Source organism: Ambystoma mexicanum, chromosome 8, assembly GCF_040938575.1.
Source record: "Ambystoma mexicanum isolate Mex_15411 chromosome 8, UKY_AmexF1_1, whole genome shotgun sequence".
NCBI classification, from domain to species: domain Eukaryota; kingdom Metazoa; phylum Chordata; class Amphibia; order Caudata; family Ambystomatidae; genus Ambystoma; species Ambystoma mexicanum.
In genome coordinates this window covers 1678685075-1678710824 of record NC_090929.1, presented here as the reverse complement: position 1 = coordinate 1678710824, position 25750 = coordinate 1678685075, and the positions used below count along the sequence as shown (strand labels likewise).

General features: G+C 47.4%; 1 protein-coding gene across 8 annotated transcripts in view; it reads left to right on the top strand.

Annotated features, from left to right (window-relative positions):
- Positions 1 to 25750, top strand: part of ATE1 (arginyltransferase 1) — a 781290-nt gene that overhangs the window by 157086 nt on the left and 598454 nt on the right. For all 8 annotated transcript variants that reach the window (XM_069611961.1, XM_069611962.1, XM_069611960.1 and 5 more), the window contains exon 6: positions 23099 to 23367. In XM_069611961.1, coding sequence (XP_069468062.1) covers positions 23099 to 23367 — 269 coding nt within the window. The remainder of the gene's footprint in view (positions 1 to 23098; positions 23368 to 25750) is intronic.

The window sequence follows — 25750 nt, the reverse complement described above, 5'->3', positions numbered from 1 at the left end:
CGTTTTTCTGGGACGATAGCTTAGAGCGAAATTCAGTGCACCTCATCTTGTGACGTTTTTGTTACAAAATCAAACCTCTCAATGTCTTCTTCATCGATGCCATCGACTCCGAAGTCCGGCTTCAAGAAGTGCTGGGATTGTGGGTCAGAAATGTCACTCACTGACCCACACCGTATCGGTTTGTGGTGCCTTGGCGCCAACCCCGACACCTCGGACTGTTCAAAATGTCAATCCATGACGGGAAAAGCCTTGAGGAACGAAAGGGGAAACTAAAGGTAGGACAAATAATCTCCTACCTGATCTGCGAAACCGACGAGTCGAGAGGCGACTCTCCTCGGAGGAAGAAGGCCAAGCAATCCAGGTCGAGGAGTGGCTCACACCACTCTTCTTCGTTCTCGAAGTCTAGGAGGCACCGTAGATCGCCTTTGTCCACTTCGTCGTTGGACCTTTCCCCAATAGGGTTGCTTGCCCTAATCCATTCCGGCTAAGTGGGAAGCCTTTAGGGTTGACATGTTAAAGATTTTTGAAAAACAAAAAAGCCATGCTCCTACTGATCCTTCGAAAGAAGCCAGAAAGGAAAACGGTCTTTTCCGAAATCCCACGCACCCTCGAGCCCTGGGATCAATGGATCATGCGAGACACAAGGAAAGTCTAGGTCAATGGCGCCATCAACACTTTCGACGCCGGCAGTGCCTTCAACACCCACCCAGTCCCTCGATGCCTTCGTCTCCAGCCGTGCCACACTTGCCAACTGTGCCGTCAATACTGAGCGCCCCTCCTAAGTCGGCTCTGATAAAGAAAACATCGACAACTTTGTCGAAGCCTACTACTACAAAACCAGATACGATATATGCTCCACTTCCTAAAAAGGAATCCATTTTTGAAGAGTAGCATTCTGAGGATCATGAAGCCCCATTTGGCTTACAGTACGGTACACACAATGTACCAGAGAGTTTTATCTCTGAAGAGTCCAGAATAAAGGACCTGTATGACAACTTGCAAACAAGTGGGGTAGATACCTTGCCCAAACTTGAATTTGGAAAACCAGAGGCTGGGGAGCATGCGGACGCATCCTACAGACAGCTCATGTCGAAAGTGGTAGAATACATGGGTTGGAGTAGGCCTGCATTGCCTTATGAGCAAGACGACCTCACAGACATTTTGGACAAGGGTCCACAATCTGATCCTATTTTGCCTGGGAGACTCCGGAGTCCAATCCGCCAGTCAACAAGAATTTGACAAAAAATACTGCCCATCCAGTAGTGACCCCGACTACCTGTTGAAACACCCCACTCCGGAGTGTCTGGTGGTGCAGGCAGCTACTGCTAGTTCCAAAGCGTTTACGAGCAGCGTACCCTACCATCCCCCCTGATAGGGACGACAAACGTGTAGATGTATGGACGAGGAAGATATTTTCTGCAGGGGGCATGTCACTAAAATCTGCCAACTCCACTTGTGCCCTTGCAAAGTTTCATATACTCTATGGGATTGTATTTCTATGGCGGCAGAGCATATGCCCAAGGGGATGAGAGAGACGGCTTCTTAGTTATTGTTAGAGACGGCCATGTGTGAGTCTCTTCAATCAGGTTTGGATTCTGCAGATAGCATCAGCAGATCGATGGCTACCAGCATTGTTATGCGCAGATTTGCCTGGTTGAGAAAGTCGGGTTTTGCACCGGATGTGCAATCTAGACTTCTCAACATGCCTTTTGAAGGTCTCATCTTTTTGACAACAAGGCTTATGAGAGCCTTGAGAAGTTGTAGACCTCAAAGGCGGCAGCCAAATCTTTAGGTGCTGCTATTGCGCAACCTCAGCCTTTTTGTCCTAGTGCACAATCTTGGAGCGGTAGATCTTTTTTTCGCTACTACTACTCGCTTGGAAGGGCGAGAGGAAAGGTCCTCGTGGTGGACGAGGTAGAGGTGCTAAGCCAGCTGAAGCTGCAGCCTCCTTACCATCGGCCTCTGCATCAGCCACCGCTAAACCACTCTGAGGTCTTCAGTCACAGCTCACCAGTGGGGGGGCAGACTGTCTCAGCATCTGGAAGAATGGCAAGACATTAGTTCGGATGCTTGGGCTCTGCAAACCGTAGCCCACGGTTACTACCTTCCATTTATGAAGAGACGTCGGAACAATCCACTGTGGAACCGCTCTTTGAGGATTCCGAATACGCTCCTTGTATCAGGAAATTCTAACCCTGCTAGAAAAAGGTGCTATAGAACCAGTGCCAGTAGCGGAGAGGAACAAGGGCTGGTACTCCCGATATTTTTTTGAAACCTAAGAAGGACGGAGGACTGAGACCCATCTTGGACTTGAGATACTTGAACAAGTTCCTCAAGAAGGACAAATTCAAGATGGTCACACTTTCTCAGATCTTTCAGGCCCTCCAACTCCAGGATTGGTTGTTGTCATTGGACCTTCAGGATGCTTATTTTCATGTGCCAATCCATCTCAAAAACAGAAAATACCAGAGGTTCGCAGTTGGCGGTTCTCATTATCAATTTCGAGTTCTGCCATTCGGGCTGAGTTCCGCCCGAGGGTTTTCACCAAACTGATGGTGTTGGTGGCAGCCAGTCTTGGGAGAAGGGGGATTCAAGTCTACCCTTACATCATGGTGCGTTCTCCCGAACAAGTACTACATCATCTGAACGTCACCTGCCTCTCTCTTCACAGACTGGGCTTCTTCCTCATTTACAAGAAGTCTCTTATGACACATTCCCAAAAGCTCCAGTACATCGGAGCAGTACTAGATATATCCTTGGGAAAGGGCTCGCCCACCCAAGGTGATGGCTCAAGACATTCTTCATATGGTAACCAAAACTCAGAATGCCCACAGTCTACGGCCTTCGATTTTCTGAGGTTGTTCTGCCCCATGACATCCTGCATTTTTCTGGTTTCAGAGGCTCGTCTGAGAATGAGATCCCTTCAGTGGGCTCTCAGGACACAATGGTCTCAATTCTCAGGAAAGATGTCGGACCGATTTCAGATTCCAACCAAAGTCTCACAGGTTCTTCTGCGGTGCGCCTGCGAGGACAATATTCTGAGGGGAGAACCCTTTTGGCAACCATGTAGTGACGGACGCCTCACTCGTGGGGCGGGGAGCCGATGACAACGATCTGACAATGAGCACCCGTTGGACTCCATTGAAGTCCAAACTACAAATCAATCTTTTTGAGCCGAGGGGAATCGGACTAACGCTGAAGGCCTTTCTGCCCTCTTTACAGGGAAAGAATGTCCTGATAATGACAGACAATACAGTGGCCATGTACTACCTCAACAACCGAGGAGGTGTAGGGTCACTACCACAGTGCAGAGGAGCAATGCAGCTCTGGTAGTGGGCAATACAAGAAGGAATATCTCAGCAGTTCAGTAGCTGGAGAGCAGAACACGGCAGCGGATCTCTGAGCAGGCAGAGCACAGTCTCCCATGAGTGGGAACTAGCTCAGGAAGTCCTTCAAAAGATCTTCACCCTTTGGGGAACACCACAAGTATATCTGTTTGGGACTGAGATCAACCGGAAGTGTGAAAGATATTGCTCAAGGGAATTTCCCCTAAGAGGAGCTCTAGGAGACACGTTTGTAGTGGACTGGGAGTTTCCATTCCTGTATGTGTTTCCACCGGTACCCGTCATTCATCATGTAATCAGGAGGTTGAGAAGGTTCGGGAAACACAAGATCCTAATTGCCCTGGATTGGGCCAGCGGGACGTGGTATCTGGAACGTCTGGACATGTCCATCTGTCCTCTGATGCATCTTCCACAAAGAGGAGACCTTCTCTTGCGAGAGGAGGGTCTGGTTCTCCATCCAGAGGTCAAAACTCTCAACCTTCACGCTTGGTTTCCGAAAGGCTGAGATAGAAGGATTGGGACCTCCCGGATGATGTAATGGAGGTGTTGCTTTTGGCCAGAAGGCCAGCAACAGTCTTTGTACCGTTGCTGTTGGAATACATTTTGCAACTGGTGCAAGGAAAATAATGTAAATCAGTTTCTATGTAAAACACCAGATGTTTTATCCTTTCTTCTATCATTAGCTAATCTGGGACTCCAGATGGTACCATTAAAGGCTACTTGGTGGCCCTGTCCTTTTTTAAGTGCTCATCAGAGGAATTTTCCCATTTCAAAATTCCACTGGTGACTCAATTTCTAAAGTGGCTTACTAACGTGTTCCGTCCATCTCCTTACCAGGCTCCGGTTTGGACCTTAATCTGGTTTTAAAATTCCTAATGCTTGCGCCCTTTGAACCTCTGCACACATGTCTTTTAAGATTATTAACCTTCAAAACCATCCTGTTGGTAGCTCTGACATCAGCCCGTAGAGTGAGCGAGTTGCAGGCACTTTCATCCAAGCCACCCTTTACCATCCATCTTCCACATGGATAGGGTTGTTTTCAGGGTCTAACCCTAATTTTATTGACCAAAATAATTTCTGATTTTCATTTAGGTCAATGAATAGTTCTTTCTATCCCCCACCTCATCCTTGTAAGGCGGAGGAAAGACCTCATAGGTTAGATCCTCGGAGAGCGTTAAGCTTTTACATTTCAAGAATGTCTAGGTTGCAAATTGATGACCAACTCTTCATCGGATATGCAGGAGGCAAGTTAGGTCAGGCTGTTACCAACCAGACTTTGTCTAGATGGCTAATTCTGGCAATATCAGAATGTTACAATTTGGCAGTAAAAGACCCTCCTGAAGGTAGAGCTCATTCCATCAGGGGCATGGCTTGCCCTTCAAAGGGGCCTACGAATTAAAGGCATTTGTGAAGCGGCAACGTGGTCTTCCATACACACGTTCACCAAGCATTATTCCCTGGTTTCTTCCCTTGGTCAAGATGGTTCTTTTGGCAAGGCAGTCCTTCACTCTGTCCATGAAAATGTATGAATTCCAATTCTACTCCCTCCTCCAAACCTAATACTGCTTTGGGAGTCTGACAAGGAATACGTGGGAGGACACAGGGCATTCGAAGAACAAGTTACTTACCCCTGGTAACGTTCTTTCGACTGGATGTTCCTCCCAGGTATTCCACATCACTCTTCCATCCTACCCCTAAGTAGAATTTCCTGTGCTATTACAGCTTCCGTTCCATCAACTATTAGTTTGAAAAGAGATCCTTCCTCACTCTCCCTGGTAGGCGGCAGCTGCTATCAAAACACATCTTCTGGAAGTGTGATGGACGAAATGAAATTTCCATCTAAAAAAAAAATCCAAGGCCTCCATGTAAAGCCAGAATTTACAGTAATGTTTAAACCATATCTTTATCATTACTTTAAAAAGAAAAGGTAAACTATAATGTTTAGGATTTTTAGAATCATGAAAGGTGGAAACTCATGTTCCACCTTTTCACAATGCAGCAAGTTCGGAAGGATCTTGGTGTCTGGCGCACCTAGGCGGAGGACCAGACGATCTGGATACGAGGTGGTCATGAGTGTCTATTATTCCATTGAAAGATCTGGTGGTTTTACTTTTGTTGGTGTCATTTCCTGCCCACCAGCTAAGTGCAGCAGCTTGCCTCTTTAGATTGATTGCGGCTCATGAACCACTGTCGTGCTGTACAGTGTGCATTGTCTTATGAGGTTTTGAAGCTTTCAGAAGTTGTCTTTTCCCAACACTGTTTTCTCGCACAGCACAAGTTTAGCACAGACTGCACTAAGCAAGGCTTTTCTTGCAGCCAGTAAGAAGCCATGCTGCCCAGCACCATCCGCAGTCTTCCTTTTCCCAGACACTTCATAAGGTGCCTAGAACCATAGCGTGGGGTGTGCGTGGAGGAGAGTGGTCCTTTCCAGGGATCTTACAATTTCTCTCATTAAGGGTTCCTTTTTTCTTAGCTCACCAAACCTACACTCCGGTTCAGGGAGGTGAAGGTGAGGTGGGGGGGCAGCATGTCGGGCTCATCCCAACTCCCTTTCATGAAGAGTTCACGCAGGCTTATGTGCCAAATAGCACGTTGTCTGTAGGTAAGCTTCTTCATGCCGACGGGGCAGTTGATTGTGCCCGTTTGGCATGGCTTTCAGCACTGTGGAAGACTAGTTCCAAGAAATGCCACACTCCCAGAGCAACAGTACAAAATGTCTTTATTCATTCAAAGCTCAGACTTGAGTAGGAATTTTGCATTCATGTGCCACCCTGTAACCATTTGTACTTGCTTTTTTTTTCATCTTCATCCTCTTGGGATATACATTTATAAAGGCACAGGAGTATGCTCAAGAGGAATAAAGTGGAAAATGGTGCAGATCGCCCCCTTAATTCACTCCTTCCACATGCAACCCCCGCCCCTTACTCATAAGCCTTTAGTGAGCTCTCCATAGCTTACCTGTGTGTAACCTGTGGCGCAAAGACCACTCTGAGATGGGTAATTTGCACATTGGAAGCTCCACAGTTCCCACTTCAAGGACCCACTTCACTCCCTGTTTCCTGTCAACATCTTAACTCTGTCTCTGCTAAACTCTTGATTATTCCGAAATTCCAGAGACCTAGATGGGGCGGCTGCACCTTTGCTATCCAGGCTTTGACTCTTTGCCCTTTACAATTTGGAACAAATCTGACCACAACATTTTCAGGAGACATTGTGAAAAACCAGAGGGATTTTCACTGTACAGAACCTTGGGGAGCAGGATAGGAGCACCCGATGATGGAACATGATATCCCCTTCCCCTTTTGACCTCTTCCGAATCCTACTATACAGGAGTTACTGACTTCCCAACCCCTTTTCCATCGTACACTGAGAGGCGGAGGAGAGAGATTGGGAGGATGAAGATTACCAACCGGGAACACACTCAGACACTCTCCCTTCCTACAACAGACTGTCCCATTAATGAGGCCAGGCCTCACTCTTTAATTACTCACACCTGACTTCACTTGACTCACCCAGGCAGCATGAAAGTCGGAGCAGGAAAGCACACTTTGAGCTAGTCGGGGATGCTGGAAGGTGCCGGGAAGGAGGAGAAAGACCTAGCGAGCTGGAAACCCTGGGAGACCGGGAGGAGGAGAAAACTACCCAAACTCTGGCCCTGTTACTTGAGAGGAGATTGCAGTGTGCAGAGGGAACTGTACCTCCAGAAAGCAAGACCCTGGGCAGCTGTGGTTGCTTGGTGGTACCCACAGCAAAACATCTCCCCTGGGCCAGGCAGGTGAACCCAGGTCTTGTAGGGGCAGGAGATGAGGCCCTGACCTCAATAGAAACTGTAACAAGTGCCACGATGCCCACGGGCTGTTGTGCGCTATATAAATAAGAATAAAACGAACATCCTCCCATTGCCCCTGCAGCTCCCAAAATCATGGAATGCTGTTTTGGGGAGCTGTGAAGTGGGAGCGAAATGATCACCGTGCATTCTGGGATGGGGGAATCCAAAAACATATTTTCAAAAACTGTGTATTTGAGAGGCGGCTCGAGCCCGTCAGAGGGAAATATTCTCTGTGAATTATAATTCGAATGGATTGTGTCGTCCTACGTATTCCTCATCTTAGATATCTGATCGCCCAGCTCTCAGCTGCTTCGGAAAACATTTTCACCAGAGGGCGCTGTGCTCGAAGCCGTGGAGTTGTAGTCCCTTGAGGGCCGTCAACGTCCTCCGCAGTATAAAGGGCTCGAGTCATGCCCGTTAGTTCAGTTCCGTTTTTCCGAGCTCTGCTTCGTGTAACAAAATGGCGCATCAGGTTTTCTTCGACAATGTCTTCGTCATCTACTCCAACCACACCCAAGACAGGTTTTTAAAAATGTCTAAAGTGTGGAAGGAAAATGTCGATTACCGACACTTGAAGACAAGAGATGGACTCTTTACTGTCAGCCCATAATGGAGATCTGTTTTCAGCCCCTTGATGCCTCGACTGCAGCGATCTGTTCTGCTCTACAAGAATTCTACCTACCTACCACTCCTGAGGCTGTGCCCGAGTCTGTTTGCATCTCTGTCTAGAGTAGGCCTGGGTACATTGGAAATCCCTGCCTACAGTAGGCCTGCTCTAGTCTGGACATAACCCTTTAAGGCATAAAACCAAAAACAGTGAGCTGATGAGGTTTAAGGGTAGATTTTCATAGTTGAAAATTCAAGGAATGCCGATATTTATTCAAGTGTCTTAAAAGCAGTGAGTTTCAATTCAAAATATATGGCAGTGGTGGGAGTGAGAAGGATTGTGTCAGCCAAAACAATGTTTTCTCCTGTTAGAGCCTGCAGAATGAACTATGGAATCTGAATAGCAACGTTAGAGCATATGGCAAGGGTGTGGAGGTGGTTCTCCTAGACCAGGAGATCAACAGAGGACTCGCACACAGGTGAGTTAAACAGTAGGTTTATTAAAATGGAACGCTGAGACTGTCGTAAGGCCTAAAACATAAAAGGGGGTCTCAAAGGACAGTTCAATGGCCCATGGAAAACCAAAGTAAGTGGAAAGACATTTCGGTGCAAGCACTGTGGTCCTGAGCCCAATTGTTCCTCTTCACAATAGTTCTAGGGCTCAAATTGGGTTTTCCTTGGTGCTCACTGGGGTCCATCCGGCCAGGAAACTTAGTGGTTATTTGTGAACACTGGCCCTCCTGGGCATTGGATGCATGGCTTTCAGGTGAGTTGTCTACCACCTGCCCCTTTCTATCACAGGTTGATTTTTTTTATTTTAGGCGGCAGTCATTCTGCAAGTGGAGGTGTGGTGTTTGTAATCCTATGAGCCCCTTCCTGGACCTGGCTTCTCTGTTGGCTTCTCGGTTGACCCATAAAAAAAACGGAAACTTAACTTGGTTCTTTGGTGGCATTTCTAGCCCCACCAGAATCCAGATTATGGCTCCCTGCTACCCTGTTGTTTTACTGGTCTCTATCTCTCTGCTCCTCTTGTGTTTTTAGGTTTTGGATCTAACAGTCTCTGGGACAAATTCTGCAGGGCTCTGTTTGCCCAGCCCATTTTGCCTGCATGCACCCCAGGTCTAGCCCCACTGGACTGGCCGTCTACTTTGCCAGACCAGCATTCGTTCTAGTGTTTTTGGCTTTGAGATTTCCTGGTGCTTACTCTTGACTTAAAGGTCTAACACCACCCTCAGCCCTCTTTAACTCTCCTTTGACTCCAAAGACCCTGCTTCCTCAACCTTGTTCTTCTCCAATCTCTTCCTGCCGCTCCCCTGTCATCAACACCTTCCTTTTGCTTTTTCTTTCTCCTACCATCTCCTGACCTTGCCTTCCTTTTCTTTCCCATTCCCTTTCTACTCACTCTCTGCACAACTCCACATAGCTAATGGGACTCCAAATGCTCACTCTGGGCTAATCCCGGTCTAATTTACTCTGGCACTGACAGTAATTTAAACCCTTCAGTGTCTGTGAGTTTCATGGGAAAGCGTGCGCTCGTTCCTCCGGTCCAAATTGCAGACCTTCTCACATGCATGATTCTCTACCCCCTGGTCCCCTCCTGAGATTGCAGCTCGTGAACCACTGTTGTGGTGTACAGTGTGCATTGTTCAATGAGGTTTGGAGACATTGTGAAAAACCAGAGGGATTTTCACTGTACAGAACCTTGGGGAGCAGGATAGGAGCACCCGATGATGGAACATGATATCCCCTTCCCCTTTTGACCTCTTCCGAATCCTACTATACAGGAGTTACTGACTTCCCAACCCCTTTTCCATCGTACACTGAGAGGCGGAGGAGAGAGATTGGGAGGATGAAGATTACCAACCGGGAACACACTCAGACACTCTCCCTTCCTACAACAGACTGTCCCATTAATGAGGCCAGGCCTCACTCTTTAATTACTCACACCTGACTTCACTTGACTCACCCAGGCAGCATGAAAGTCGGAGCAGGAAAGCACACTTTGAGCTAGTCGGGGATGCTGGAAGGTGCCGGGAAGGAGGAGAAAGACCTAGCGAGCTGGAAACCCTGGGAGACCGGGAGGAGGAGAAAACTACCCAAACTCTGGCCCTGTTACTTGAGAGGAGATTGCAGTGTGCAGAGGGAACTGTACCTCCAGAAAGCAAGACCCTGGGCAGCTGTGGTTGCTTGGTGGTACCCACAGCAAAACATCTCCCCTGGGCCAGGCAGGTGAACCCAGGTCTTGTAGGGGCAGGAGATGAGGCCCTGACCTCAATAGAAACTGTAACAAGTGCCACGATGCCCACGGGCTGTTGTGCGCTATATAAATAAGAATAAAACGAACATCCTCCCATTGCCCCTGCAGCTCCCAAAATCATGGAATGCTGTTTTGGGGAGCTGTGAAGTGGGAGCGAAATGATCACCGTGCATTCTGGGATGGGGGAATCCAAAAACATATTTTCAAAAACTGTGTATTTGAGAGGCGGCTCGAGCCCGTCGGAGGGAAATATTCTCTGTGAATTATAATTCGAATGGATTGTGTCGTCCTACGTATTCCTCATCTTAGATATCTGATCGCCCAGCTCTCAGCTGCTTCGGAAAACATTTTCACCAGAGGGCGCTGTGCTCGAAGCCGTGGAGTTGTAGTCCCTTGAGGGCCGTCAACGTCCTCCGCAGTATAAAGGGCTCGAGTCATGCCCGTTAGTTCAGTTCCGTTTTTCCGAGCTCTGCTTCGTGTAACAAAATGGCGCATCAGGTTTTCTTCGACAATGACTTCGTCATCTACTCCAACCACACCCAAGACAGGTTTTTAAAAATGTCTAAAGTGTGGAAGGAAAATGTCGATTACCGACCCCCATCGTAATTGCCTTTGGTGTCTGAGCCCTGACCATCGGGCGACGAATGTGTTTCCTGTCTGGCTATGTCCATAAAGCTCTTAAGGAATGGAAAATTAAGCTGGCGTTGGGGGAGGTATTTTATAAGTCTTCAAAAAAAGACAGAGGGTCGAGGAGATAGAGGTCTAAGAGTAGCTTGAGGAAATCCTCCTCGTCGTCATCCAAAAAATTGAAGGAGCGACGTCATAGATCTTCTTCCTCCTCTTTGCCTGAGGGAAGGGTTATATCCTATCCCTCCAAGCACGATTCCCCTGAAAAATGGGAGGCCTTTAGGGCTTTGATGCTTAAAATCTTTGAGAAAGCGGCCCAGATCCCTCGAAAAAGCTGCATGAAGATCATGCCACTGCCCACTCCAAAGGGGACAGAGGGAGATCAAAAACCAGGCACGGGCGATCCGACAAAAAGTTGAGGCTGTCATCGGGGGGAAAGTTCTCCGACACCTTATGAAAGAACAGTAAAACCACTGGTGCATAAATCGGGGCTAACGGACAAAATGGCTTCCACATCGAAGTCGAATATCGACTTGACGCAGTCTTCGATGACCGCATCGAAGCCGCCACCGAAGTTGCCGTCCATACCTTCCTTCGACGTCGAAGCATCCTTCCTAGGTCAATGCCACCCCCTTTACCAGAAAAGATCTTCCACCCTCAACCTAGGCAGGAATTTTTCAGTTCTATGTCCTCTATTTTCGAAGAGCAGTCTTCTGAAGAGGATGTTACTTCAGCTGGGGTTAGATTTGGAACCAAGGAGGTTCCGGACAAATTAATAGTCCCAAATTCTAAAATGGCTGATCTTTGACTGCCATCAGACAGCCAGTGGCCTAGATACTTCCCCTGAAGTAGAGTTTGAGAGGCCAGACCCTGCAGATTATGCAGACCCTGGGTATAGAAACCTAATGGGAAGAGTCATTGACTTCATGGGATAGAAAACCACTTCCCCCTAGATTCGATCAGGACGATATGACTGACATCCTTAATGAGGGACTTCAAAGAGACCCTGTCGTCCCTTTCCATAAGGCACTGCAAAAAAGGGTGATGGCAAAATGGGATTCCCCGAATTGTGGGCCTGCAGTAAATGAGAAGTTTGTGGGAAAGTACAGGCCATCCTCATCAGATCCTGAATACGTGTCTAAGCATCCCTCGCCAGAAAGCAACCTCCACTGGGCAGTCAGCTTATCCTTCGATACCACCTGACAGGGATGACAAAAAAGTTGATGCTTGTGGCCGCAAAGTATTTTCTTCGGGAAGCATGGCCCTTAAATCTACGAATGTAATTTGCACTTTGGTAAGATTTAGATACACCCTGTGGGACTGTATGACATCAGCGGCTGAACACATCCCGGAGGGTGAGGAACGGGATGGTTTCCTGGCGATAGTGAAAGATGGAAAAGAGGCTATGGAGGAATGCCTCCAGTCAGAAGTGGACACTGCGGATAGTGTAAGCAGCTCCATGGCATCTAGCACGGTCCTACGCAGATTTGCATGGCGGAGGAAATCTGGCTTTGCACCCGACATGCAGTCTAGATGGGTTGAGGCTGTTCAGCAGCAAGGCAGACAAGAGCTTGGAGAAGCTGCAGACTGAGAAAGCAGCAGCTAAATCACTCAGCACCGCTATAAAACAGCCTCAGCAACACTCCTACGCAGGGTCATATTCCTGGAGGAGCAGTCCCTTTCGTTTCTACTCCTCTTTTGGAAGAGGGAGGGGACCGGCCAGTCAAAGAGGCCAACTGAGAAAACTCCCACCTGGTAGAAGAGGGAATGGTGCTAGACCAGCCCCAGCTGCGGCTACTTCCTTCTCAGCCGCTGCAAAGCCACCATGAGGTCTTCACCCACAAGACCCTGGTGGGAGGCAGGATCACTCAGTATCTGAATGGTGGGGCATTACATCAGATGCCTGGGCACTAGAGATAGTGACCCATGGTTACTGCCTTCCTTTTCAACAAAGACCTCAATATCATCCACCGGGAGCCAATTCTGTCAAAATTCCAGACCCGCTCCTCGTGCAGGAGATTTCAACCCTGCTAGAGAAAGGTGCAATAGAACATATACCTGTAGCGCAGAGTAACAAGGGTTGGTACTCCCCGTATTTTCTCATCCCCAAAAAGGACGGAGGATTGAGACCCGTCTTGGACTTAAGAACAACAAGTTCAAGATGGTGAACCTTTCTCAGATCCTTCAGGCTCGTCGGCTTCAAGACTGGCTGGTTTCATTGGACCTTCAGGATGTTTACTTTCATGTGCCAATCCATCTCAAGCACAGAAAGTACCTGAGGTTCGCAGTCGGCGGCTCTCACTATCAGTTTTGGGTTCTGCTATTTGGGCTGACCTCCACCCTGAGGGTTTTCACCAAGCTGATGGCTGTAGTGGCAACAAGTCTCAGGAGAGGGGGTGATTCACGTCTACCCTTACCTGGACGATTGACTAATCAGGGCAAGTTAACCCGAACGAGCCCAGGAACATCTGACATGACCTGCCACTTCTTACACAGTCTGGGCTTCTCCCTCAATTACAAGAAGTCACAAATGATTCCACACCAAAGACTCCAATTCATCAGAGCAATCCTGGATACTTCCTCAGGGAAAGCCTCGCCTCCCGAGGAGAGGAGAGAGCTCACCACGTTCTGCAGATGGTAACAAAGTTTCAGAATGCCCAACATCTGCCGGCCTTTGATTTTCTAAGGTTGCTGGGCCTCATGGCATCCTGCATTTTTCTGGTGCCAGAGGCCAGATTGAGAATGAGATCCCTTCAATGGGCCCTCGGGACTCAATGGTCCCAATTTTTGGGGGAGATGTCAGATCTTCTGTAAGTCTCGGCCACAGTGGCTCAAGATCTTCTATGGTGGGCTTGCAGGGAAAATATCCTCAAGGAAGAACCTTTTTGGCAACCATGGCCGGAGATAACAGTACTGACGGACGCCTCACTCACGGGGTGGGGAGCCCACACCAACGATCTGACGATCAGTGGTCGCTGGTCTCCATCGGAGTCCAAACTGCACATCAACCTTTTGGAGCTGAGGGCAATCAGACTAGCGCTGAAGGCCTTACTGCCCTCTGTACGGGGGAAGAACGTCCTGATAATGACAGACAACGCAGTTCCCATGTACTACCTCAAGAAAAGAGAAGGCATAGGATCACTTCCACTGTCCAGAGAGGCAATGCAGCTCTGGTTCTGGGGAATGCAAGAAGGAATCTCTCTATCGGCAGTTCACCTAGCCGGAGAGCAGATCACGGTGGCGGACGCTCTGAGCAGGCAGAGCAGTCTCCCACGAGTGGGAACTAGCTCGGGAAGTCCTTCTGGAGATCTTCGCCCTTTGGGGAACCCCTCAAGTGGATCTGATCGCGACCGGGGCCAACCGACTGCGAACTGTACTGCTCAAGGGAATTCCCCCCCAGAGGAGCTCTAGGGGACACGTTCATGGTGGACTGGGTATTTCCACCCCTATACGCGTTTCCTCCAGTCTCTGTGATTCCTCATGTAATCAGGCGGTTGAGAAAGGTCAGGAAGACCATTATCCTAATTGCCCCAGATTGGGCCAGGAGGACGTGGTACCCGGACCTTCTTGACATGCCCATCTGCCCTCCAATACGTCTTCCACAAAAAGAGGATCTTCTCTCGCAAGAGGAAGGTCAGGGTCTCCATCCAGAGGTCAAGACACTTGGCCTTCACGCTTGGTTTCTGAGAGGCTGAGATATAAGGATTGGGACCTCCTGGATGACGTAATGGAGATTTTGCTTTCGTCCAGGAGGCCAGCAACAAAATCCCTGTATTGGTGGTGTTCGAACAAGTTCAGTATCTGGTGCAGGGATAAGAATGTGGATCCATTCTTATGTAATACTCCGACAGTACTTTCTTTCCTTTTACACTTAGCCAATTTAGGGCTCCAAGTGGCACTATTAAAGGATACTTAGCAGCGCTATCTATCTTCAAGCGCTCCTCGGAAGAGGTTTCTCATTTTAAGATGCCTTTAGTTACCCAGTTTCTAAAAGGACAGACAAATGTGTACCCTCGATCGCCTTTTCAGGTTCCCACCTGGGATTTAAATTTAGTATTAAAGTTTCTAATGTGTGCCCTTTTTGAGCCTTTACATTCTTGTCCGTTAAGGCTCCTCCCTTTGAAAACAATTTTGCTAGTGGCTATAACATCAGCTTGCAGGGTGAGTCAGTTGCAGGCACTCTTGTAAGACCCCTCACACCATTTTCCATAGGGACGAGGTCATTGTAAGGGTAAATCCATCATTCTTACCTAAGATAGTCTCTGTTTTCCACCTGTCACAGAAGATTACAGTACCTTCTTTCTACCCTCCTCCACATGCTGGTAAAGAGGAGAGATTGCACAGACTGGACTCTAAAAGGTCTCTGTTTCTATATTTCTAGACTGGCAAATTTCCGACAATGTGACCAACTATTTGTTGGATATACTGGACACAAATTGGACCTTTGAGTGTCTAAGCACACTCTAGCCAGATGGATAATTCTAGCAATCTGAGTGCTACAAATTGGCTGGGAAGGAGCCTCCAGATGGGCTATGGGCTCATTCAATCAGGGGCATGGCCTCTTCCACGGCTCTTCAGAGGGGTGTACCATTGCAGGATATTTGTGCTGCAGCCAACTGGTCGTCAATGCACACTTTTGTGACGCATCACTGCTTGGACTTTACATCATATCAAGGAGGCTTATTTGCAAAAGATGTCCTTCATTCAGTCCATGATTGAAATAACTGCTTTGGGAGCCTATCTAACATGAGGAATACATGGAAGGACACAATCCATTCTAAGAACAAGCTACTTACCAACTGCAACGTTCTTTCGACTGGATGTTCCTCCCATGTATTCCTAATCGACCCTCCCAACCTACCCCTCCGTACAGTTTACGCCAGTTGCACTTGAACTTACTTAATCGCCAAAGGACTTTGAAAGCCTGATCAACTGATGCAACCATTAACACCGTAAAAACAGAACTGAGCTAATGGGCGTGGCTCGAGCCCTTTATACTGCAAATGTCGGTGCTTGACAGCGGCCCTTGAGGGACTACGACTCTGTGGCTTCGAGCACAGCACCCTCTAGTGAGAACATTTTCCGAAGCAGCAGAGACCTGGGGGACAAGATATGTAAGATGAGGAATATGTGGGAGGAACATCCAGTCGAAAGAATGTTACAGTTGGTAAGTAACTTGTTCATCTCCAGGAGAGGGGTCCGAACCTGGCGGAGCAAGACCCTAAGAGCAAGGAAAAACACATGAGGAAGCAGCAGTTGCAAGATGGCAGTTTAAACGAGGATAAAGACTGCAAAACCAGAAAGGGTGTCAAGGAGCGAATTGCCCTTTGCCTTTTCAGAGGGAAACCGCTACTTTCACAAGTCCTCGAGAATAAGAAACATAAGACCGGGAATTAAAACTGAAGAAAGGTGCATTGTGTGTCGAACGTACCCGGGGCTCTCTTACATTGATAGGCAGGAAGGAGCGATTGCCGCCATGGTACTGTCCTTGGCTCCTACAACAAAGCAGCGCTAGAGAAGTCAGCACAGCTGGTGAGTCAGAGAGACTGATAGCAAACCGGCCTGGGTTAGAACCAATGTTGCAAGTGGCAACATTGTATGAAGAAATCTGCAAAGAACAGAGTGAGGCGAATTTGATGAGCAACGCAAATATAATTGAATATCCAAGGAGTGACTGAACTTCTCAAACCAAGGCAGATGCGATATACAGAGTGGTGTGGTGTCATGTGGGTGCTCATTCGAAGGTCTCTGTTAGGTATCCAACTGACAGTGTAAAATTGTGAACTTTGAAATCAAAGTGGTCCTGCAACGGGTCAAACCAGACCCTGTGCACATTCAAAAGTCTTCGATAGCTAATATGAACTGTAATTGGTCCGAGCCCGGCTGAGGTATACTATTTGTGTAAAAGGGATCTGAGCCCGGCTGAGGGGGATCCGGGGTGAACCGTGAGTCACCTGAGAAAAGATATTCTATAAGCATTGGAGAAGATCTGAGCCTGGAAGAGCAGGATCCAAGCTAAAAGTTGTGGTAGAAAAGGGAGCTGAGACTGGCTTAGGGGGATCCAGGGTGAAGAGTGAATTGCCCGAATTGAATTTTCATAAAGGAACTATTTGTTTGTTTTGGGTCATCGGGCCCTCTGTAGCAAGGGACTTTGATGACTCTAGAGACTTCGGCACAGAAGACCCTGATGTTGGTAATGGAACTGTGTCCTCGTGCTGAAGAAGCCCAAGAGTGTGCTATGCTCGAGTGAACCGCCTTGTCCTGTGCTGAAAATGTGGGGAAGGGAGGCCAATGGCCTGAACATCCTGACTTATTGTTTTGTGAACACTTCTTTCTTTTTCATGAACATTTCTCCACACTACTTGTATTTAGCGGTAAGGATTGGCAATATTTATTTTTAAATATAGGCCTTTTTATTTTGATAAGACTCCACTAAGACTGCATTATTATTATTTGATGGCCGTAACTTGCTCCCAGCTGTAGATTTAGGTTTAGATAGGCGTTCATCACTCCCTTGATAAAGTTCAATAAACACCCTTGAACTGTGGTCACTTGTCTGTCTTACTTTGATACCATGCCTTCCTTGCAGCATGCAGGTTCTTTTGAATATTGAGGTTGTCACTGGGGAGATTCCCTGGGGCATCCTGTATATACCTCCTACACCACCCCCCAGGGTCCCTCTCATCCCCCTTACTAACATCATGGATGAGGCTTCTTCACTGGGTTGTGTGAGTCAATATTAGGTCAGGCTGGTCTTTTATAGACCACAAAACCTTGACTCTGGGGATTGTTTCGATGACGAGAGGGAACTCTGATTCTGTTGTCTGATTGAAGGGTTCATTTTTTCAGTTTAATCCAATTGCCTTTTCTTTTGTCATCACAGAACAGTCTATGGCTTCCTTTGGAATTGCAAACACCAGGGCTCTTATTTCTCTAAAGCGTCCACGTTCTTATTCCCACTTTAGTGCTCATTCAGGAAGATCTGCAGAGAATACCATTACACAAGAAAGGAGGTAAATCTAATCTGGCAAATTACTGGCCAATCTCCCTCATTGATGGTGCTTGAATAATCTATGGCTAAATCCTATAAAACCATTTGAGCATTGGATAGAGTAGCATGCTTTGCTGAGCTTCTGGCGGGTAGGGTTGATGAAGGGTCTTGAGTACAAGAAACTTGTCTTTCAGACGTCTACTGTTGCTGCAGAAATATGTGAAGTTATTTAAGGGACTCTCTTCTATTTATTGATATCAGAGCGGCGTTTGATTGTGTCCCCAAAATGTACTGTGGAAATGTGTGCGTATGGTATTTCTCCACCATTATATTCAGTGTGGAGGGTCAGAAATGTGAGGTGGACAACTTTGTGAAGGTTTTTCAAAATCTGCCATTTTAATAACTCAGAAGGTTGTATAAACACCTCACTATCCCTACCCTGATGAGGACCCCCTGCCTAACATAAACTAAAGGAAATGCTCGAACAGAAGGATTCTGTCCCTCACGCTTAAACATATAAAACTTAACAAGGCAATATAACAGCCACAAATATAACCGCTAAATTCACATCATAACCACTGGTTCTCCAGCATGGGGACTGGTATGGACTCACCTGCTTATGAATATTCCCTGTCATCAGGCTGGGAATCCTCCGTAAAAGAAGAAACAGTTTCACTTTCACTTGCAAACTGTATTTCTCCTTTAAACCAATCACTGTCCTCTGGGTCATACTGCCCCCATCCGATAACAGTCCTTTCCCTAAACCCCTCCGCTGGCAGCCATCTTCATATTTTTTACTGCACGTTCAAGTGTTGGGAGTCCCCGAGTTTGCACTCCAAGCTATTTGTACATTTTTTCGTGTTTTTGGTGGAAACATTTTTCTATTTTTGTCTTAAAGAAACCGTGTGCTCTTTGCTTCTCCTGCTGACAGTGGGGACCCGTTGTCGGTGAAGTTTCACACCCCTCAAGGTCAAAGATTGTCAAAGATTCTAGAAGGCCATCGGGCCTACTTCGCACCCTCCGACCATGATGGAGGAGGAGGAGGGAAGATCCCTCTTCAAGCCCTGCACCAAATGCGGGCTGCGGAACGCGTTTGTGGAGAACAAGCACCTACAATCCCTCTACTGCCTGCATCTGGACCACAAGGAAGTGGAGTGTGAGATATGCCTGAGGTTCTTCAAGAAGACGGACAGGCACAGTAGACTGCGGCGTGGCTGAACGCCAAGGCCTCTGACCCATGCTGCCAGCACGGTCAGACATCACCTAAGACCAGCTTGTCCGAGGAGCCTTCTTCTAAGTTCTTTGAGGGTGTCTCATTCATGGGGGCCCAAGTAAGGCCAAGATCCGCAAGTCCTAGTCCACCGGGTTCGCAGCGGAGGAATTTTGGGTTTTGATATTACCCTTGCTGAATATCACAAAACAGTAGATGAAAACCTGCAATAATGTGAGCCAAATGGGGGGTTTCTTCACCTAACACATTGATTATATTGACCAAAGTTGCTGCAAGCTGCCCACCAAACGCCCTCCTACTTTTGGTTCTAGAAGCGGACATTTGGCAGGAGCCCAGTTTACGAATGTGGGAGTAAACATGCCGACCCCCAGCCCTCCAAACACTTATTAAGTATAACCATAGGGTCTAAAGATGATCCTAACACCATGAGGAAGGTAGAGATTTTAGAGGGGAGCGACTCAGTGGTGGGTGAGAGGGATTAATGGGCCTGGCTGTTGGCCGCCCTGATGGGCAAGACCACAAATTAATGGACGGTGAAGGGACAGGCCGAAACTGCTGTCTTTGGCATGTTGGAACACACAGGGCCACACTCACCTCTGTGTAAAAGGGGAGGTGAATTTGCGGGCAAATGATTTGACTTGCCTCCAAGAGACATGGTTACATATTAAGCTAAGTATGGACGGTTATTATTAATATATTAATATAGTGTCTTATAGTTACAAAAAAGGAACTTTTCACACTCAGAAATTCAAATTCAATTACATCATTTAAAAAAGTGTATCAGCACGTCTTATGAACCAAAAGTATAAAATAGCTCAAACGTATACAACAGTGATATTTAACATAACCACATAAAATACAAACATTAAAAATGTACCTAATTCTTACATTGAAATATTTACACCAAAGATCCAACAAACTTCTGTCATTAGTAGATGATAATACACTTTTTCTAGTATGCACTGTTATTCGGTCCTCTTAAACCTGGCTATTGGGGGCCCAAGTGGAAGACCAAAATCGGGCCTACTTTTGGCCGTCCATAATGGTTTGGAAATTGGTCTCAAAAGCAATCCCACCCCCTACGTACAAATGGTAGAGCTGTAATGGACTCTGTCCAAAACCCAAAGAATTAAAAGGGAAACTGAATATTTAGTGATTTTAAACTTGTATTGGAACCCAACATCTGAGGGTAAGGAGGAACGCATTGGTAACCTCTTAGAGCTGGGTGACGAAGAAATAAGTAGTGAGGGTTAGAGATCTGTAATAATTTGTAGAGACCTGCGCTGCACATGCTTAAAAGGGACAAAGCAAGTACTAAGGGAGATGTCTCGTCTCCTAACTCAGTCAGAAAACAGAGGGCTGGCCTGGAACCTTGCCATGGACTCAAGGGATTGTTCACTTTTTGAATGGACACATTGCTGGGGATATCCTGTCCATTCGAACATGGTCACGCGGTCATGTTTTTGTATCGTGAAATTTGCTGCTGGACATCAAGGCTCTAGTGGGAAGGAATACTGACCTTAGTGACCAGAGGCTTTTAAATCTGTTCTGGTGGGGAAGAGATGTAAAGAACGTGGCTCGGCTGGGAGTGGCGGTGGTGGCAGGAAAGAAATTGGGTATTTTGTTACTCCAATTTGTTGAGAAAATGAATTTAGATAAATGAATGCAGTCCTGTGAATGTTGACTACGTGCCATTTTTTCGAAACCTTTGTGACCAGCAAAACTCCCCTTAGTGATACCAGGCTCATCCACCAGAACTTTTATGATAGATTGATAAACGAAGGGAGCTAAGGAGAGCCCTAAGGGCAGTGGCTAGAAAACATGGGGACGGTAGACCTGTTGGATCCAGTATTTATTAACTTAAAGGAATATAGGGCCTGGATCCGCTGATATAAAGCTAGACTAATTCAGCAGAACATTGACGAGATGCTGAGTGGTCTGCAAAAAGGATGCCTGAGAATATTGGAGTCTCCTCAAAAACTAAAACTCTCTTCAGTGAGCTTTGCAAGCCAACAGTGTTTCAGAGGCAGACTAGGTAACTTGCTTCAAAATCGTAGACTCGACCAGAGGAGACCAGGGAGCGCTTAAGACTCTGGACCCTTAGGAAAGAGGGTAGTCCCCCATGACTATGAGGACATTAGGCTTGCAATTGCCAGGGTAAGTACATCAAGGGCACCAGGCCCAGATGGCTTAACTAATGCCATCCTTAAACAGGAGCCTGGCCACTGGGCATCCTTCTTGAGTAAAAGCCACAGCAATACTGATTATTAAGAAGCGCAAAAGGGACGATCCAAAAATGATCGCTCTATTGCTCTTCTCAATGTCATCAGAAGGATCTTTGGTTCCTTGTTGCTAACTCGACTAAGCGAGAATCACTGTGATAGATTTCAAACAGGTTTCATGTGGGGTCTTGCACTAGCCCTAACATCGCAGTGCTCTCTATCTTGGTGGTTGGCGAGCCCTGGAAGGTGAGGTGAAAACCTACATTGCCTTTGTTGACCAAGTAGCAGCATTTGACAGTGTAAATCGGTCCAGGTTATGGGGAAAACTAGCAAACTGGAACTGTCCAGCTGATTTGTGGGAACAGCTACAGGCTCTCCATACCGGGACCTCGATGAGAGTCTGATTGAATAGAGAGGGACACTTCCGGAGGAAATTTCAACATCTAGAGGGTTGAAGCAGGGTTGCCCTTTAGCACCCGCGCTGTTCAACCTCTTTGTGTCGGACATTGGTGTCTATCCGGGGCCAAAAATGTTCCCCCAAGAATAGGAAACACTAAAATCAGCTACCTACTTTATGCTGATGATCTCATCCTGATAGACCAGACAGTAATTGGACTTCAAAGATCATTAAAGAAATTAGAGGAATATGTGGAGCACAAATTGCAAATAAACAGTGGAAAAACTAAATTTTACTCTTGGAAAAGCCTCGGTGTAGGAACAGATGGGGTCCCATGTGGTGGTTGGGTTAAACTCGAATTGAACAAGTGACCGAATTTAAATACTTGGGCGTCTTGATGGACACGAGTAATATAGAGGCCAACAGAGTACAAATGTTGAGGGATAAAGCTATGATGCTGGCAAATCAAGCGAGGCTCATAAGTACAAAATTCTGCCACTTTTCGTTGACTCCAATCTTGGAGTTCTGCAAACTTAAGGTTACTGCTACATTGATATATGGCCAATATCTTTATTTCATATTCCCTATTCTTTGTGGGATGTGGTAGGTCTGTTCTGGAAGAGGGTTCCGAACCTTCCTAAGGCTACTCCCATCCAAATCATTAGGAGAGAATTTGGATTGCGAGCACAGAAACGAGGGTGGAATGGTCCTCCCGGGCATTATACAGGAAATATATTCTAGAGGAGGCACCCCCAATTTGTGGCATCCTGAAGAATGAAATAAACAGGGGTCTGGGTAGAGCGCGGAGGGGGGGCTGGGGGAGCGCGCTGGGGGGGTGCGGGGGGGGATGGCTGGGGGGGAGGGGGCGGCGCGTTGGGGGGGCGCGCTGGGGGGGCGGAGGGGCTGGGGGAGCAGGGGGGGAGGGAGACCCAGAAGTAAACCTATGGAAATCTGACTTGATGCTTACTTCTGAGGAAGCAAATAAGTATCAAATATTCTATCATCTGGGTCAGAGATCAAGGGCCTTTGAATAACTGCCAAACTATCTACACACATTTCCTAACAGTCACTTTAGAACCCAGTTCATGAGCATTTGTTTAAAACTAATGCAGACAAAAGAAATACTGTCTCTTAGATTGATGCCAAGACCAACATTGGTAGAATGCAGATTTTGAAAAGTCCAGGTGGCGGCTGGAACTTTAAAACACCTATTGCTTTTTTGCTTGGACTGCAATGAGATCAATGTATTTTAAATCTTTTTTAAATTCGACAAGCACCTTATTTGCAGAGTACTTTTTACTTAGTGGAGAAGATTCTTCTTTAGTGTTTGCTGTGGTATTGTTTTTAGATGTTATTTTAAATCTAAAATGACTAATGGATGAATTTGGAGCATTGTTGATGTTTTCTATCTTGACGGTGTTTGGTTTGAATTGATCCTGGTTTTAATATGTCTATTTGGATGTGTTGGATGGATTTGTAACCTCAAAACAGGTTTGTAATAAACCAAATGTTGCAATAATAAAAAAAATTGAAAAAAGGTGAACATGTGTCAAGTTGCACATGGTGACTGTTTTGGCCCTCTCTTCTTCTTTAGGCAAAGGGGCCGACACAAGCCGCCCACCTTGCCGGAAAGCCAAAGATATCCGAAGGGAGCGCAAGTTGCAGAAACTGCTCCAGAAGCAAGCTGGAACCGGTGACACAGGACCTACACCGGTAGAGACAGCTGGGGATCTGATCTGCAAGTCCGAAGGGGATTCGAGCAAAAATGCGGGGGATCCGTCAAAGACCGCCAGCTGTCCGACAAAGTCTGTGGAAGACTACCTTACTGAGGCCTCGTTGGAGAATATTGCCCATGTGCTGGAGGTAAGCAAATGGCATCATTTAGAAGTGCAATGTCTCCCCCACTGTGTGTCCGGTTTCTGTATGGTCCGGTTCGTCAGTATGTAGTAGTTGACTTTCGAGCAGGACGAGCCAGGCGACCAAGCCTGAGCCAAACAGCTGGCTCCAGCTTGTCGCTGTTTTGATCAAATGCTTGACTAAAACACAGGCTTTGCCTTGTCTGCGAGAAAAAAAAAACCTTGCCTGCCTCCAACAGCGTTTACTCCTCTGAGGGCTGAATGAACACTTTTCATAGCTAGCGTTTTACTCTGAGCTATCTTTCCGGCATAGCCTCCGAGTTCTGTGTGCGTTTCAACCTGCGTCTACCCACTATGAAAGAAAGCCAACGCACTAACTGGCAATGACGCCTGCGGCAAAGTGGCGGGAATGGTCTTTCTCATAGAGTGAGAAAAGTCAATGGAGGTTAGTTATGGTTGCGGGGCACACACACTCAAACATACAGTGATTGGTGGGGGACAGGGGAGTGGAAGAGGCCGAGGAGGGCTGGGAGAGAATGTGAGAACGTGATGGGCTAAGAGCGAGGAGCAACAGAGCGACATAGTGATTTGGTGAGCAACGTTAACAGGACACAAACAGTGGCCACAGAAGGAGAGTGGCTGTGCAAGTAGGAGCAAGTAAAGGTTACCGGCAGAGATTAAATGGTGGGAAGAGGTAGAGAGGATGGTAGGGATGTGGTACAAACCTGTGTGGGAACAGCTCGAGAGGACAGAGCAATGGATAGAAATGTAGAGCGAGGGAGTGAGGTTGTAATCTAAGGGGCAGCGAGGGTGATGGGTAGAATGGAACCGCAATAATGTTCATGTCTCTTCCCCGCTGACACATTGTGCTGATTTAGCCAAGTTGACAGACACACAGTCTAGTGGTGCACAGCTCTGAGTGTTTGATTTCCTCGCAGCGCCATCGGTGGTGTTATGATAAAGTATGCGCTACTCACTTTTTTTTTTTGGTTTTTATTTTTAGTTGAAAATAGCAGCCATTACACTGACATGAGATTTGTTGGCCCATGGTCAATCCCACCAGTAGAATGACTTTGAGAGCACTATGGCTTTGAGAACACAGAGGTCAGTTGTTTGTCCAGCAGTAGAGATGGCTGTATGTATGCAAATGTCATGTAGGCAATACATGCACATGTGCAAATCATATGTAATGTGATTAATCGAGGGAATTCATGGGTGGGGGGCAGCAGAACATATATACAGCGTGGGTAGGATACAGAGGTGCACAGAGGAGAGGGGTACAGCTGTAGCGGGTGGCGGGGAGGAGAGGGGTGGGCGGCATCTGGCGAGTCAGGTGGCGTGAGGGGAAACGTGATGGACTAGGTGTCAAGGAGGAGAGACTCCTTGAAGATGTGTGTCTGGAGTTCTTTTCTGAATTGTTGGAGAGTGGGGGCGAGTCTGATGCTGACGGGGAGGAGGTCTTAAGTGTGTATCCAAGCGTAGCCCAAAAATCACCCTAGTAACATGCTTGGCCTGCCCTTCACAGGGACACTGGGACTGCAGCTTGCCAATACATCTGGGCAGGTGTGGGTTGAGCCCTGCATACAACAAGCACAGACTAGATTACGAGCCCAGAGAGCAAGGGACCTCTGGGGACTGGATAAAAGGTGAAGCTTTTTGGGGCCGCTGGAGAGGGGAGACGTTGGAGAACATGAATCACAAGCTTTCTCCTCATCCACCTTCCCCCTTTTCCTCTCCACTTTTCATCCATGCTCTTTCTCACCAGACTGTCAGAAGTGGCCCCCTGGGTCAGCTTGTAAGTATTCTGGCGTGATGCATTGAGCGTTTGAACGCTCTCCCTACGCTTCTAGGTGCCTTCCTATAACCCTTTCCTTCCACACTGGCGCTTCTCTTCGGGCTGCTGTGTGGCTGCGCTGCCTGAAGTCTTGCGGCTGGTGGGCGGATTAGCTGCAGAGGATTAGAAAAACCACCTCCTGGTATTCTTTTCTTGTTTTGCAATAAGTGCTTTATATAAAAAGTGTTACAAGCTCTAACCCAGGGCCGCAATACCCGAGGAGGGTTTTCCTGGGATTGCCTGCCTGCTGAAATTTAGCAGGTCTGTGTACTGTGTGGCAGTACAACTCACTGGCGGTGACCTGCTAAGTGACAAGTGAATCCCAGAGCGCCAGCCGCTTGCTCTGTGTTGTGGCGGTTTACGTGTTACCAGTTCTCCGGCCCTGCACCTGTGTTACCCTCCCCCGTCTTTGCGCGCTGAGACTTGGGTCACGTAGCTAGAGTGGAGGCTATCGAGTGCTGGCCTTTTACTTTGTCATGTCCTCACAGCCTGGTATGGATAAGGGTGAGACGGCCGCAGATTTGCCTGGAGATATACTGGGGCGGTATTGTAGCTC